General features: G+C 44.7%; 1 protein-coding gene across 4 annotated transcripts in view; it reads right to left on the bottom strand.

The window, feature by feature from the left end:
- Nucleotides 1–455: 455 nt before the first annotated feature.
- ARL14EPL (ADP ribosylation factor like GTPase 14 effector protein like) overlaps nt 456–14,492 on the bottom strand; it is a 32,967-nt gene continuing 18,930 nt past the window's right edge. For 3 of the 4 annotated variants that reach the window (XM_005211218.5, XM_024997829.2, XM_005211219.5), the window contains exons 2-4: nt 10,185–10,286; nt 7,192–7,331; nt 456–1,408 (exon numbers count right to left, since the gene is read on the bottom strand). In XM_005211218.5, the coding sequence (XP_005211275.1) occupies nt 1,186–1,408; nt 7,192–7,331; nt 10,185–10,277 (456 nt within the window). In that variant the 5' untranslated portion in view covers nt 10,278–10,286 and the 3' untranslated portion in view covers nt 456–1,185. The remainder of the gene's footprint in view (nt 1,409–7,191; nt 7,332–10,184; nt 10,287–14,492) is intronic. The other variant, NM_001078061.2, reaches the window with a different exon arrangement.

Here is a 14,492-nt window from a genome sequence, read left to right as displayed (position 1 = left end):
GTCTAAGTTTCCTCAATTGTATTAAAAAAAAAAAAAAAAAGACTGTTTTTAGTCTCTAGACTCTGAAGACAGGACCAGCTGAGTTCTACGCATGGCTCCATCTCCGTGCCTCGCACAGAACAGCCTCTTGGTTATAATCTGCTGACAAACCCCTAGTTAGACAACCTGGAAGATTCCTTTTAGACTTTAAAATTATATTATCCTAAAATAAGTAATGAAACAATTCACTTGGTCAGTCATTTACAAAATAACAATTATTCTTAAAGAAAAACATAATCTAAGCCAAAAAAAAAAAAAGGACCCCATTTCTTTTGACTGTTCTCAGGGCCATGTGCTCCTGATGGGCATTTCAAAGGATCTGAGTTGAGTGATTTGATTTCTTCCTCCCAGGACTGTGATGGTTAAAGGCAGTGAATTGGAAGCATAGAGCACAAAGTTGAGTCTGGAAAACCCAGTAAATTCTGTGAAAAAGAGTCAGTTTTCTGGCTACATATACAGGAATATTGGCGTCACAGCCTGACTTGCAGGATTTTTGTTACTTTAGTCTCCTTTTGAAAAAAATATTCTGAAATACTGATCCTGAAATGAAAAAACAGTGTAAACTACTGACCTTTAGGATATTCAAGCCCTGTTTCCACGTTACAAGTAAAATACACATTTTTAATACAAATACTGCCAAGTAGTAACAGATGTTATTATTAAAACAGTAACAACAAAAAATGAGACTACGGGTATGCAGTGCCATGTCAATCCAAAGAGCAGTTCTGATCTAGAACTGGCGATGTGTAACTAACTAAGCGTAACTATTATAAATGTATGACTCTACGTTCTATGTCAAGACAAGCTCTCAGCTACAGAATTCTGAAAATCCTCACACTCCATCTTCCAAGGTCCCAGCAAAGGGGAAAGGGACTTTTAATCTGAAAGCAGGAGTAGTGATGGAGGTGCTGGTACTGATAACTACCCCAGGCCTCGCTCCTGGGTTACCAGGGGAGGAATCTGAGACATCAGAGCAGGAAGGTTGGAGAAGAGGGGCCCGTTCCACACGGCTCTGTGGCTTCAGAGAACATGAGTCTTAAGTTACGTTTTTAAACACTGTTTCCCCCAGCCCTAAAATTCATCCAGGAGACAGAAGCTGGCTTAAATGCAAAGAAGAGAAAACCGATCCGCCTGCAGGGCTGCGTCCTAGTCGGGGATGTCAAACGGCTGCGCGCTGATGATCTCCCCGGTCTCGGTGACGATGGCTTCGTAGACCCAGCGGCGGTTGCAGCGGCACTCGGGCCCGCACTTGTTGGAGTTGCACTTGGGGCAGGGGTAGAAACAGCCCAGGCAGTTCTTCTCCAGGCAGTCGCACAGGTCCACATCATTGCAGATGAGCCTGCCGCTTTTGTCGTACTTCTTCATGACTCTGCAGAGGAAAAGAATGGCGCTAGCAACCTGCCGAAACAGGCTCCCTTTGTTCTGAAGAAGCAGAACCCTAAAGATGACCCAGCCACACTTCAGAACTTTAGAAGGCAGAATGTCCTGGGAAATTCAGTCCATACATTGCCTGACCAACGCAGTCAGGCTATCACTGAGAGTGATGCTCCATCCTTCCAGCATGCTGGGGGGCGTGATAGCCAACTGAAGCCAATTGTGAGGAAGAACTGACTGAAAGCTTTCTTCTACAAAATTTCACTTAGAAATATAACCATTCTTAATGGGATTTTTTCCTACTACATTATATTCTTTTTTTTTCTTTCTTAACAAGAAGCACTCCATACACCTAAATGGGCTTCACCTGGCGGCTCAGTGGTAAAGAATCTGCCTGCCAACGCAGGAGACACGGTTCCTTCCCTGATGAGGGAAGACTCCCCGTCATGGAACTAAGATGGTGCGCCAGTCATTGAGCCTGTGCTCTGGAGCCTGCGAGCCGCAGCTGCGGAGTCCGAGCGCCACAACTGGAGAAAAGCCCACACAGCAACCAAGACCCAAAATAGCCCCAAATAAATACATCAAATAAAAATTTTTTTTTTCAAATAGTGGTCAACTTTTACAAAAAAGGAGGAAAGGACTTCCCTGGTGACCGGTCCAGTAGTTAAGAATCTGCCTGCCGGTGCAGAGGGCACAGGTTTGATCCCTGTTCCAGGAACTAAGACCCTACACACTGTGGGGCGACTAAACCTGCCAGTCACAGCTACCGGGGCCTGAGCACTGCAGCACTGCGCTCCGCAACGAGAGAAGGCACTGCCGGAGAGGCACTGCAGCTGCAGAGCAGCCCCACTTGCTGCAGCCAGAGAAAGCCCGTGTGTCACGGCAAAGGCGCGGTGCAGCCAGAAATAAATAGGTTTTAGAAAGAAAAAAAAAGCACTGTAGTGAACACAATCACATTTCGAACGACTCAAGATAAGCATCAGAACTGTTAGTTACTATTCTGACATCACTAAGAACAAAAACAGGCAGTTATCCATGAAAAGATGCTTAACATCACTCATTATCAGAGAAATGCAAATCAAAACCACTATGAGGTACCATTTCAAGCCAGTCAGAATGGCTTCGATCCAAAAGTCTACAAGCAATAAATGCTGGAGAGGGTGTGGAGAAAAGGGAACCCTCTTACACTGTTGGTGGTAATGCAAACTAGTACAGCCACTATGGAGAACAGTGTGGAGATTCCTTAAAAAACTGGAAATAGAACTGCCTTATGATCCAGCAATCCCACTGCTGGGCATACACACCAAGGAAACCAGAATTGAAAGAGACACATGTACCCCAATGTTCATCGCAGCACTGTTTATAATAGCCAGGACATGGAAACAACCGAGATGTCCATCAGCAGATGAATGGATAAGAAAGCTGTGGTACATATACACAATGGAGTATTACTCGGCCATTAAAAAGAATACATGTGAATCAGTTCTAATGAGGTGGATGAAACTGGAGCCTATTATACAGAGTGAAGTAAGCCAGAAAGAAAAACACCAATACAGTATACTAACGCATATATATGGAATTTAGAAAGATGGTAACAATAACCCTGTATATAAGACAACAAAAGAGACACTGATGTATAGAACAGTCTTTTGGACTCTGTGGGAGAGGGCGAGGGTGGGATGATTTGGGAGAATGGCATTGAAATATGTATAATATCATATATGAAACGAGTTGCCAGTCCAGGTTCGATGCACGATACTGGATGCTTGGGGCTGGTGCACTGGGATGACCCAGAGGGATGGTATGGGGAGGGAGGAGGGAGGAGGGCTCAAGACGGGGAACGCTTGTATACCTGTGGCAGATTCATGTTGACATATGGCAAAACCAATACAATATTATAAAGTTAAAAAAAAAAAAAAAAAACAGGCAAACTGAAGACTCCTCTGCTAACCGTCTCCTGAGGCCATGGCTTCGGTCCCTGTCTCATTCCGTTTTCCACCCAGTGTGGAGGCAGGACATTCTATATGAGTGGAGAACACTAGAGAGCTACCTCGTGATTTGCATCCGCTTGATGCCTTCAGCCTCTACAAGTCCAGGAAGCAAAGATCTTCCACCAGGACTCTGCCACCCTCTCAAAACCAAACCATTCTGAAATAAATCCTGCAATATGGAGCTGCTTGAAACCCTGAGAATGACAAAAGTACCTATGTAGGGCCTGTATCCATTATTCCCAGCTGAAGTCGGACAAGGCTATGAAACTCTGACCTTCTGCACCCATGGTCCCCAAGCATTACCTCTGCTTCCTGTTAGCGGAGAAGGTTAAGGGTTACTACACAGATTTGCCTGATCATCTCAATTTAGCAGGACAGCCTTCCAATGAGGACTTACACTGGAAGCATTTCATCTGAGGAATCAGAGCGCCTACCCCCAACAGGAAACTCAGGTGTCAGCAGCCAAGAAGATGGAGAATCTATTATGGGAATGACAGGGATGGGGAGTCACGCAGCCGGCAGAAAGCCCAGCTCAGCCTCTGTCCTCCCTGTGCCTTCACCCAAACACTCCCCACCACGACTCAGACGTCAAGACGGATCCTAGTTGCCTGCCCACCAATGCTATCTATCCGCTCTAAGAGTCTAAGCTAGCCTATGTACAAACTGTACAAGACACACATGCACAGATCAATAAAACACACGTGCCCACTGCCCAGCTTAATGAAGGGGTGCTGCGTCTTTGACGTCTTCTTCATGCCCCACCGGCTGCATCCCTCCACTTGGCCAAAAGGAATCTCATCTCCTTATATTACTTTTTCTGATGCCATATGCATCATTCAGATGCAACATTCAGAAAACTAAGATCATGCCATCAGGTCCCATCACTTCATGGCAAATAGATGGGGCAACAGTGGAAACAGTGGCTGACTTTATTTTTCTGGGCTCCAAAATCACTGCTGATGGTGACTGCAGCCATGAAATTAAAAGACGCTTGCTCCTTGGAAGAAAAGTTATGACCAACCTAGACAGCATATTAAATAGCAGAGACATTACTTTGCCCACAAAGGTCCATCCAGTCAAACCTATGGTTTTTCCAGTAGTCATGTATGGATGTGAGAGTTGGACTATAAAGAAAGCTGAGTGCCGAAGAATTGATGCTTTTGAACTATGGTGTAGGAGAAGACTTTTGAGGGTTCCTTGGACTGCAAGGAGATCCAACCAGTCTGAAACTCCAATACTTTGGCCATGTGAAGAACTGACTCATTGGAAAAGACCCTGATGCTGGGAAAGGTTGAAGGCAGGAGAAGGTGGTGACGACAGAGGGTGATGTGATGGTCGGATGGCATCACTGACTGAATGGACATGAGTTTGAGCAAGGTCCGGAAGTTGGTGATGGACAGGGAGGCCTGGCGTGCTGCAGTCCATGGGGGTGCAAAGAGTTGGACCCAACTGAGTGACTGAACTGACTGACTGACTGATGCCATATGTGTATGTATCTCCAAGCACTCTGCGTTTTCCCTTCTGTAATTTTCTTTTTGAATTCTATATCATGATTTGAGATTCATGGTAGTGCATGTAGCCATATTCAAATATTTCTACGTCTATATGTATTCCACTGTACAACTATACCAGCTACTCATCTTTTCCATAATGGATAGGCATTTGGATTATTACTGCTTTATTCTCTTTGCTATTGCAGAAATGAGTTTGTTGAACATGTATCCTGTTGTACGTGTATGGGTTTTTCCAGGATATACACCCAGGAGTGAAGCTGTTAGGTCATAAGGTACGTAGGCAGCAATGCAAGCTGTTTTAAAATAGTGGTTGTCCTATTTCACACTGTTTCATGTCCCATGGCTTCATCAACAGTGATCTCAGAAGACTAAACTCTTTACCCACCTGGGCAGTGCAGCACTGCCCACACAGTACCAAGAAAGAGGCTTCAGCATCCCGAGTGTTCACTAGCCTTTTCGCGTGTGCGTGTGTGTGTGTGTCTAGTCGCTCAGTCGTGTCCGACTCTTTGTGACCCTATGGGCTGTAGCCCACCAGTCTCCTGTGCCATGGGAATTCTCCAGGCAAGATCCAGGGGATCTTCCCAACCCAGGGATCAAACCCAGGTCTCCCGCATCACAGGCCGATTCTTTATCAACTGAGCCACCAGGGAAGCCCAAGAATACAGGAATAGGTAGCCTATCCCTTCTCCAGGGGATCTTCCTGACCCAGGAATCGAACTGGGGTCTCCTGCATTACAGACGGATCCTTTACTGGCTGAGAAAGCCTTTTCTTCTATTCACTGTTTGGTTCATTTTTCTCTTAGGATGGTTATCTTTTCCTTCAGAAATAACTTCTCCTACGGTGTGATATCTCTCTTGTTATTTTTAGGGTATCTTGCAAAGGGCATTAACTGTTAATTTTAATGTAGTCAAATATATCAACCTTTTTCTTTATGGTCTTCTTAATTTATGCCTCTGATGTGCTAGCAATAACTGAATTTATGATACTTCTGTGCCCTTCTGATACTTGAATTCATTCCTATGGGTATATTATTTCTCCTAATTGAAAGGGATGGAGTAAAGGGACAAAGTAGGTGATTAAACTGTTAACCTCACTAGAGGACTGTAATGAAGAAAGAAGTATGGAAGACCCCTGTAAGTTAATGATCACTGAAGAGGAAGCAGGTTGGCTTACCCACAAAACCAAGCAGGCTTGCTTAGACCACCACCATGTAACAACAGCATGAGACACGCCCCCAAACAATAAAACAGTGGTGGCCCGAGACCCGCATCCTGCCCAGGGAGTACAGGAAGCTGATGATCCCTAGCACGTGCTCTCTGGATACATAAAAAGCAATGACTTATGGAAAGATGACATTTCCAAATGAAAGGCCCTCACTGCACTGAGACCTGACATAATTTTTCCGCAGTGCCATGACAGTCCTGGCTTCACCCTGTAGGGACAAGAACACTCCCCTGCCCAGCCTGGAGGAGGAGCTGATGAGACAGCTAAGGAAGAGGAAGAAGGTGGTCTCTCCCTCCTCCTCACTTTTCCTTTGATTATAAAACGGTAGCCCACTAAGTTCTCGGGGCCTGGCACCCTCTCGCCTGCCCGTAACCCTTCCAAGCATCCTATTCTAATGAATCACTTCTTACCTATCTCTTTGCCTCTCACTGACTTCTTCCTGCACTGAGACACAAAGGACCAGAGCTCCGTGGAGCCCCTGAAACACCACCTCGAGGTTGCATGATACGCGTGTGCTTAGTCACCTCAGTCATGTCCAGCTCTCTGCAACCCTGCAGACTGTAGCCCACCAGGCTCCTCTGTCCATGGGATTCTCCAGGCGAGAATACTGGAGGGTGCTGCCATGCCCTCCTCCAGGGGATCTTCCTGACTCAGGGGTTGAACCCATGTCTCTCATGACTCCTGCACTGGCAGGCAGGTTCTCTACCGATAGTGCTATCTGGGAAGCCCTTCATAATTATACAACTTTCTTAATTTTAATCATCTTTCATACTACATCTGTTACTCCAGTGCAAGGAATTCTGAAGCAGGTTTTTAAAAAATTGATGCCTCATTGGGGATCACAGGCTATTTCTTGAAATTGCTAACTTCCAGACATATGGGGTGATACTGTACTTTAGAAATACATTTTTAGTATACATGCTACTGAAGCGAACACGGAAAATACATTTTTCAATCATAAGAAAGAGGCAACCTGTAATTACTTTGTCAAGGAGAACGCATGCATTTTATAATCCCACAGATCAAATATAATAAATCTTGATCTTACTTGGAGGTTACAGAAAAATACTCATTCATCTTTGACATTCGTGCTTTCTTTTTTTGCTGCCTTGTTTCAGGATTAAAGTCAGCTACCTGTGGTCCAGGATTTTGAAATGCCAAGCATTTTAACTGCCGCTCTATCTGTTGCTATGAAACAAATAAAATGTATTAGTAGTAAGAATCTTATAGTTTTATCTGTTTTACATTGCATCAAGATCAAGTTTCTGTAACTTTTACCATAATAGCATGACAGTTCAGCTCTTTTACCTAGAGAAATAAACAGTTTAATCTGATTAGTTTCAAAAGATGATGTAGAATTTTTCATATTAGGTCATTCTTTCTGAATAAACAAATACATAGTGTAAAACTACATATAATTGAAAAATAAAAAACAACGGGGAACAGAAGAATTTCCTTTAAACCTGGAAAACACCCCTTGGCTTCAAAAACTGGTGGGGATGAAGTAAAAGCCCTTCCCCCAGGCAAAGTGTCCAGAACATAGTGAGAGCACAGCACCAGAGCCCTCCATCCCCAAGCTCAGCAGAGGGGCACCCAGCCTCTGGGGTCTAATAACCGACGATCTGAAGTGAAGCTGATGTCATTAATAAAAGAAATAAAGTGCACAAGAAATATAATGCACTCGACTCATCCTGTACCCAGTCCCTCCCCCACCTCAGTCCATGGATAAACTGTCTTCATGAAATCAGTCCCGAGTCCCAAAAGGGTTGGGGACTGCTGCTCTAGGGATGTCTCCAAACTCACTGCCCTGGGGGTGTGGACCCCACCAGGGTGCCGATGCAGAATACAGCCACCTGAGGGATCCTCTCTCAGTCAAAGCCAGGTTGCAAGAAGACGACTCTGGCTTGAATGACTTTCTAGCATGTTAGTAGAAATTTTCAAAATACCTGTTTGGGGATATTTATAATTTAAATTGCCACTCCAGTACTCTTGCCTGGAAAATCCCATGGATGGAGGAGCCTGGTAGGCTGCAGTCCATGGGGTCGCTATGAGTCAGACACGGCTGAGCAACTTCCGTTTCACTTTTCCCTTTCATGCATTGGAGAAGGAAATGGCAACCCACTCCAGTATTCTTGCCTGGAGAATCCCAGGGATGGGGGAGCCTGGTGGGCTGCCGTCTATGGGGTCGCACAGAGTCGGACACGACTGAAGCGACTTAGCAGCAGCAGCAGCAGCAGCATAACTTGAATTGGAGAAGGGAAATGGGAACCCACTCTAGTATTCTTGCCTGGGAAATCTCATGGACAGAGAAGCCTGGGAGGCTACAGTTCATGGAGTCACAAAGAGTCAGACATGACTGAGTGACTAACACAAACACATAATTTGAAACTGAGGCTTCCCTGGTGGCTCAGCAGGAACAGAATCTGCCTGCAATGAAGAAACATGGGTTCGATCCTTGGGTTGGGAAGATCCCCCAGAGAAGGGGACAGATACCTATTCCAGTATTCTTGCCTGCAAAATCCCATGGACAGAGGAGCCTGGTGGGCTACAGTCCATGGATCAAAGTCAGAAACAACTTACTGACTAAACAACAACAAACTGGAAAGGCAAGTAATAAACATGCTTCAATCAATCCTGAGAACTAGTTCTGATCATGCAGCACACATATCAGGAGAGAAGGCAATGCTCTTTCAAAAGTTGTTAGAAGAAAGTAATCTGAGTTGCCCCAAAACACTCAGGCTAACACATATATGAAATAGGACATTTCTAAACCAAGGGGAAACTTTCAATGTAACAAATTAGTAACAGAACTTCAGGCTTTTTTTTAGAAATAAGTCTAGTCATTCTAAAATAACATAGGTATTTTTCTTTAAATTTCATTTTGGTTGGTGTGTATGGCTTTCTCTTACAAACAACCTTAGGAAACAATTCTCTATTTAGGTATGTTGCTGTTGCTAAGTAGCTTCAGTCATGTCTGACTCTGTGCGACCCCACAGATGGCAGCCCACCAGGCTCCCCCATCCCTGAGATTCTCCAGGCAAGAACACTGGAGTGAGGTGCCATTTCCTTCTCCAATGCATCAAAGTGAAAAGTGAAAGTGAAATCGCTCAGTCATGTCCAACTCTTAGCAACCCCATGGACTGCAGCCTTCCAGGCTCCTCCATCCATGGGATTTTCCAGGCAAGAGTACTGGAGTAGGGTGCCACTGCCTTCTCCATATTTAGGTATGCTATGCTAAGTCACTTCAGTCGTGTCCGACTCTGTGTGACCCCATAGACGGTAGCCTACCAGGCTCCCCCGTCCCTGGAATTCTCCAGGCAAGAACACTGGAGTGGGTTGCCATTTCCTTCTCCAATGCATGAAAGTGAAAAGTGAAAGGGAAGTCACTCAGTCGTGTCCGACTCTTAGCGACCCCATGGACTCTAGCCTATCAGGCTCCTCTGTCCATGGGATTTTCCAGGCAAGAGTACTGGAGTGGGGTGCCATTGCCTTCTCCGATATTTAGGTATAGGTGTGTAATAAACACAGCTTAGCATGATCTACTATTCTCTGAAGCACAACAAGGAATTAGATGTTTCTGCTCAAACCCTGGCTCTGCCACTCTTACTGGGGTGCTTTAAGAACATTCCTACTTCTTCTAAGACTCAGTGTCTCCTTTTGCAGAATGGATTAACAATAGTATCTTGTGTTAAGGGTTAGGTGTGTTAACATGGGCCAAGTTCTCGAGCCAGGATAGCATATTATCCTGGGGGAAAAAAACACAAGGATTTGTTAAATGAAAATACTTGACCATATTCTCTGCAATTATTCTACTCCAAGGGTAGGACTTTATCACATAGGACACTGGGAACTGAGAGGCACAGAGGGGACAGGTGAGATGAGAGCAGCCTGGCAGTGAGCAGGAGGTGGATGAGGGAGCAGAGATCCTTCCCATGGAATCCTGATGGGGCCACCTTCCCACCCAAATCCAAGGCAACTCAGAGACTCCACACGTCCAGAATTCCCCAAATACCACGGAATCATAGTATCCATGTGCCATACCAGTTGCTTCTGTCCAATCTGACAGTTTTTCTCAGAAGTTTGACCTGCAGGTCTCTCTCGCGTGGAATTGGTTTTTCCTGATTGTTCAGTCATTTCTGATCACTAAAGAGAAGTAATTAGAAAAAATAAAAACACATTAACATCATATATTCCAAGTAACTTAACCCTGTGACTTTCCTGCTCTCTCCCTACATCTTACTCTCTTCTCAAAGCCAGACTTACTGGAAAAACCATTGCTTTCCTGGCTCTTAATTTTTCTTTACCACTCACTCTTAAATCCTGCATCTGACTTCTCCAGAATGCTTTACTGACGTCTTCTTGGCCGGGTGTTCAATGAGCAAAGTACCTTTGACAGTTCTTAGCATCGCAGACCTAGCAGTAGCAGGCAACCCTGGGGCCATCTACTCCTGCTCAAGAAGACTAGAAATTCTTAGACCTGGGTTCTTCCCCCACTTACGCTTACTTCCTTGAAAAACAGTAAGATGTGTTATCATACACACATCCTCAGTAACTCTGCGAACATCTCTGCTCTGATGGTTTCATTATTACATCTTCCGAAATCATTGCCCGGGTTGCCTCCAAAAGCCCTAACTTTCTCACTCAAGTTTTCTGACAAATTTCTAACACAACTTGTGGTAAATGGAAGCAATCAGTTTTCCATACAACTCAGCTGTTTACATGCCTGAAACTTACTTTGAAATACTTCAATATATGTACAAGATGTCTCTGCAGGCACACCTGTGTGTGTATGTGTGCACGCGCGCATCTTAGGTGAAGCTCACACACAGTGCCAATGACAAATGCCCACTCTGAGCTTCTCTGCAGTGTTCTGCCAGAAAGGACCATGCTCCAGAAATGGTACTGCCGCCCTGCGGGCTCCCGCCTCTCTTATCAACCTCCCATGCTGGAGCAGGGCGCTGTTTCTAACAAAGGACCTGAGCGTTATGCTCAGTTATGACCAGTCCATCCTCACCACCACTCTGCCTGCCAACCAGAAACTCCAATCCCACCAATACCTCTGCATTCTCCCATGTCCGGGGCCACTAGACGTGGACTGCCCACTCTTTTGTATCCCCTCTCCAGGTCCCAAGGTAGGTTAGAGGTCATGTTGACTTTTCTCTCCTAACACTGACTCTTCCTTTCCACTCTGTATCACGTGGTTGTCGTTTAGTCACCAGGTCGTGTCCAATTCTATGACCCCATGGACTGCAGCAGCCAGGTTTCTCTGTTCCTTGCCATCTCCTGGAGTTTGCCCAAGTTCAGGCCCATTGAATCAGTGATGCCATCCAACCATCTCATCCTCTGAGCCCTCTTCTTCTGCCTTCAATTTTTTCCCAGCATCAGGGCTTTTTCCAATGAGTCAGGTAGAAGCTACCCGAAAGACAGCAATAATAGTAATAGCAATAATGACCAAGATGAGCATAATGTTCACCTCAGTCTGGCTAAACTTCCACCTTTTTCTGACTCTATGCCTTGATCTCCCTTTTCTTACATCCTTTCTTCAGAAAATGTGTCATTGTGAATTCTTTCTCTACTCCATTGAGATGTAAATCTTTTCCCAGCCTCCTAAGGCCAGTTTTACAAGCCCAGAAGGTCTTTCTCAAGGACTATGAACTATCCCTTTGAAATGTTATCAGCCAGAAAGACCAGGCACCCATTTGCCAGTCTCTGAGAGAAGGTAGAGAAGCCTAACTCACTCAATGGTGGAGTAGTGAGCACCAGTTAGTAAACACAGGTGGCCTAATCACAGAGAACATTTGCAAGCTTTGGAATTACTCAATGTGCTCAACACATCCCATGGATCTCGCCCCTAAAATCCTCTAATATTTCACTCCCACATTTATTTCAGTGGAGTTGAGTTCAGACTGAGTTCTGGCTTTCCTTCTCTATGATAGCATGGTATAAAATCTACTTTGCCTGTTTCACTTGGTCAGGTGCAGTTTTTGCTTTGACACTATCCCATGCAATTTCACATCTCATCAGCCAGACATTCCCAGGGAGCATTTCTCAAGCTATCTGGAGATAAAACCATACGGAGCTATTTTAAAATGATCAATTCCTTGTCAGATGCCAACCCTATTGGGGTGACCACTTGTGGAGGAAAATCGTGATGATCGGCAATAATTAATAAGTTCTCCAGATGAATCATCCTTAGGAAATTACAGGCGGTTAGGATAGGTATAATTTTCTTCACTCAGTTTTGCCATCTCACCCTATAACGACTGCCCACAATTTCTTCCTACCCTAAATTTACCCAGAACATTGTGGTCATGTTGATATTCTTAAATCAGAAACGTCTTTATCTGATTCCTGTGAAGACTTCAGTGACTCCTCTCTGCCAATTACATCCCACATCCCTGGCATATCAGTGAAGGTTCATCGAAATGGACTCTGGTGACCTATCTAGGCTCACCTCCCCACATTCCTTCCCTTGGCCCAAAGCTACTGAGCTACCCACTCCTGTTAACATCCCTCCCATCGCTTACCTAATTCCAGCCTTCCCCTTTGAACCCTGGTTTATCTCTTTATTCCAAGAAGCCTCCCCATCACTCTCATCCTCAAAGAGTCCTTTCTTTCTTGGGCTCAGTTAGAAGCTTCCTCAAGAAAATTGCCCCCAGAGGGGTCCTAAACCTTCTAGCTTCTTCATGTAACAAATTTTCTTCCATATGGGAATAGTCATGACTTTATGATCATCTTTGCAAGCAAGAACATCTTCTGAAAGAGCATCCACTTAACTGCATTGGGAAAAATGAATATTTTATGCAAATCCTCGATCCAACATGTCTTTAAGTCCTTCATGAAATAAATGTTCCGTTCAGTCGCTCAGTCGTGTCCGACTCTGCGACCCCATGAATCACAGCATGCCCGGCTCCCTGTCCGTCACCAACTCCCAGAGCTTACTCAAACTCATGTTCATCGAGTTGGTGATGCCATCCAGCCATCTCATCCTCTGTCGTCCCCTTCTCCTCCTGCTCCCAATCCCTCCCAGCATCAGGGTCTTTTCCAGTGAGTCAACTCGTCGCATGAGGTGGCCAAAGTATTGGAGTTTCAGCTTCAGCATCAGTCCTTCCAATGAACACCCAGGACTGATCTCCTTTAGGATGGACTGGTTGGATCTCCTTGAAGTCCAAGGGACTCTCAAGAGTCTTCGCCAACAGAAATGTAGGTCTCCACAAATAGATTAGATTAGGGGTAAAACTTACTCCTTCTTATTCTGAATAAAGCAAAAGGAATTTTTAGTAGAATTCCACCAGGTCCTAAAACTGTAATTGGATTTTAGTAGGAGTCCAAAATACCTGTCCCAGGAAAAGTAATAAAATGGTTCAGAACTCCATTTATTCCCCTGCTTGGCATTTCCCATGCAGGGGTTCCTAACCAGAGAAGGAAAGCAGGGGACCCTTGAACTTGGGGTGAATAAAGAATATCTATTTATTTTTACTCACCTTTAACTGAAATTCTGATATTTCCTTTTATTACAAAGAAACCAACAAACCACAATAGTGTTAGTCACACTTTTCACACAAGTTTTTTATAACTCATTATAGTTGGGGATATGTCAAAATGTCATTGAGACTCACCATCTCTTCAAAATGATGGTAGATCTCATTTGACACATTAATAATAAAAAATATACATGATAAGTCACCTGAGTCTTGTCCAGTTCTTTGCAATCTTATGGACTGTAGCCCACCAGGTTCCTCTGTCCATAGGATTCTCCAGGCAAGAATACTGGAGTGGGTTGCCATGCCCTCCTCCCGGGGATCTTCCCAAACCAGAGATCGAACCCATGTCTCCTATGTCTCCTGCATTGCCAGGAGGGTTCTTTACTACTAGCACCACCTGGGAAGCCCCAATAAAACATATATCACCAACATAAATTGTTTTTTTAACATTTTGCTAAGTGTATTTCAATATGATTGGTTTTCTTTGTAACCTTATAAATTTTTTTCTGTATGATTAAAAACATCATTCTGGGGAAAAAAAAAAAACATTCTGAGAAATGGCCTATAGGCATCCATGACACAAATAAGATTAAGAATACTGGAGAGGGTTGCTATTTTCTTTTTCAAGGTATCTTCCCGACTCAGGGATTGAACCTGCATCTTCTGAATCGTTAATGAAAGGCAGATTCTTTACCACTTAGCCACCTGGTAAGCCCAGTACATAGCTGCTGCTGCTGCTGCTGCTAAGTCACTTCAGTCGTGTCCAACTCTGTGCGACCCCACAGACGGCAGCCCACCAGGCTCCCCCGTCCCTGGGGTTCTCCAGGCAAGAACACTGGAGTGGGTTGCCATTTCCTTCTCCAAC

Source organism: Bos taurus, chromosome 10, assembly GCF_002263795.3.
Source record: "Bos taurus isolate L1 Dominette 01449 registration number 42190680 breed Hereford chromosome 10, ARS-UCD2.0, whole genome shotgun sequence".
Taxonomy (NCBI): Eukaryota; Metazoa; Chordata; class Mammalia; order Artiodactyla; family Bovidae; genus Bos; species Bos taurus.
This window is presented reverse-complemented; position numbering and strand designations above follow the sequence as displayed.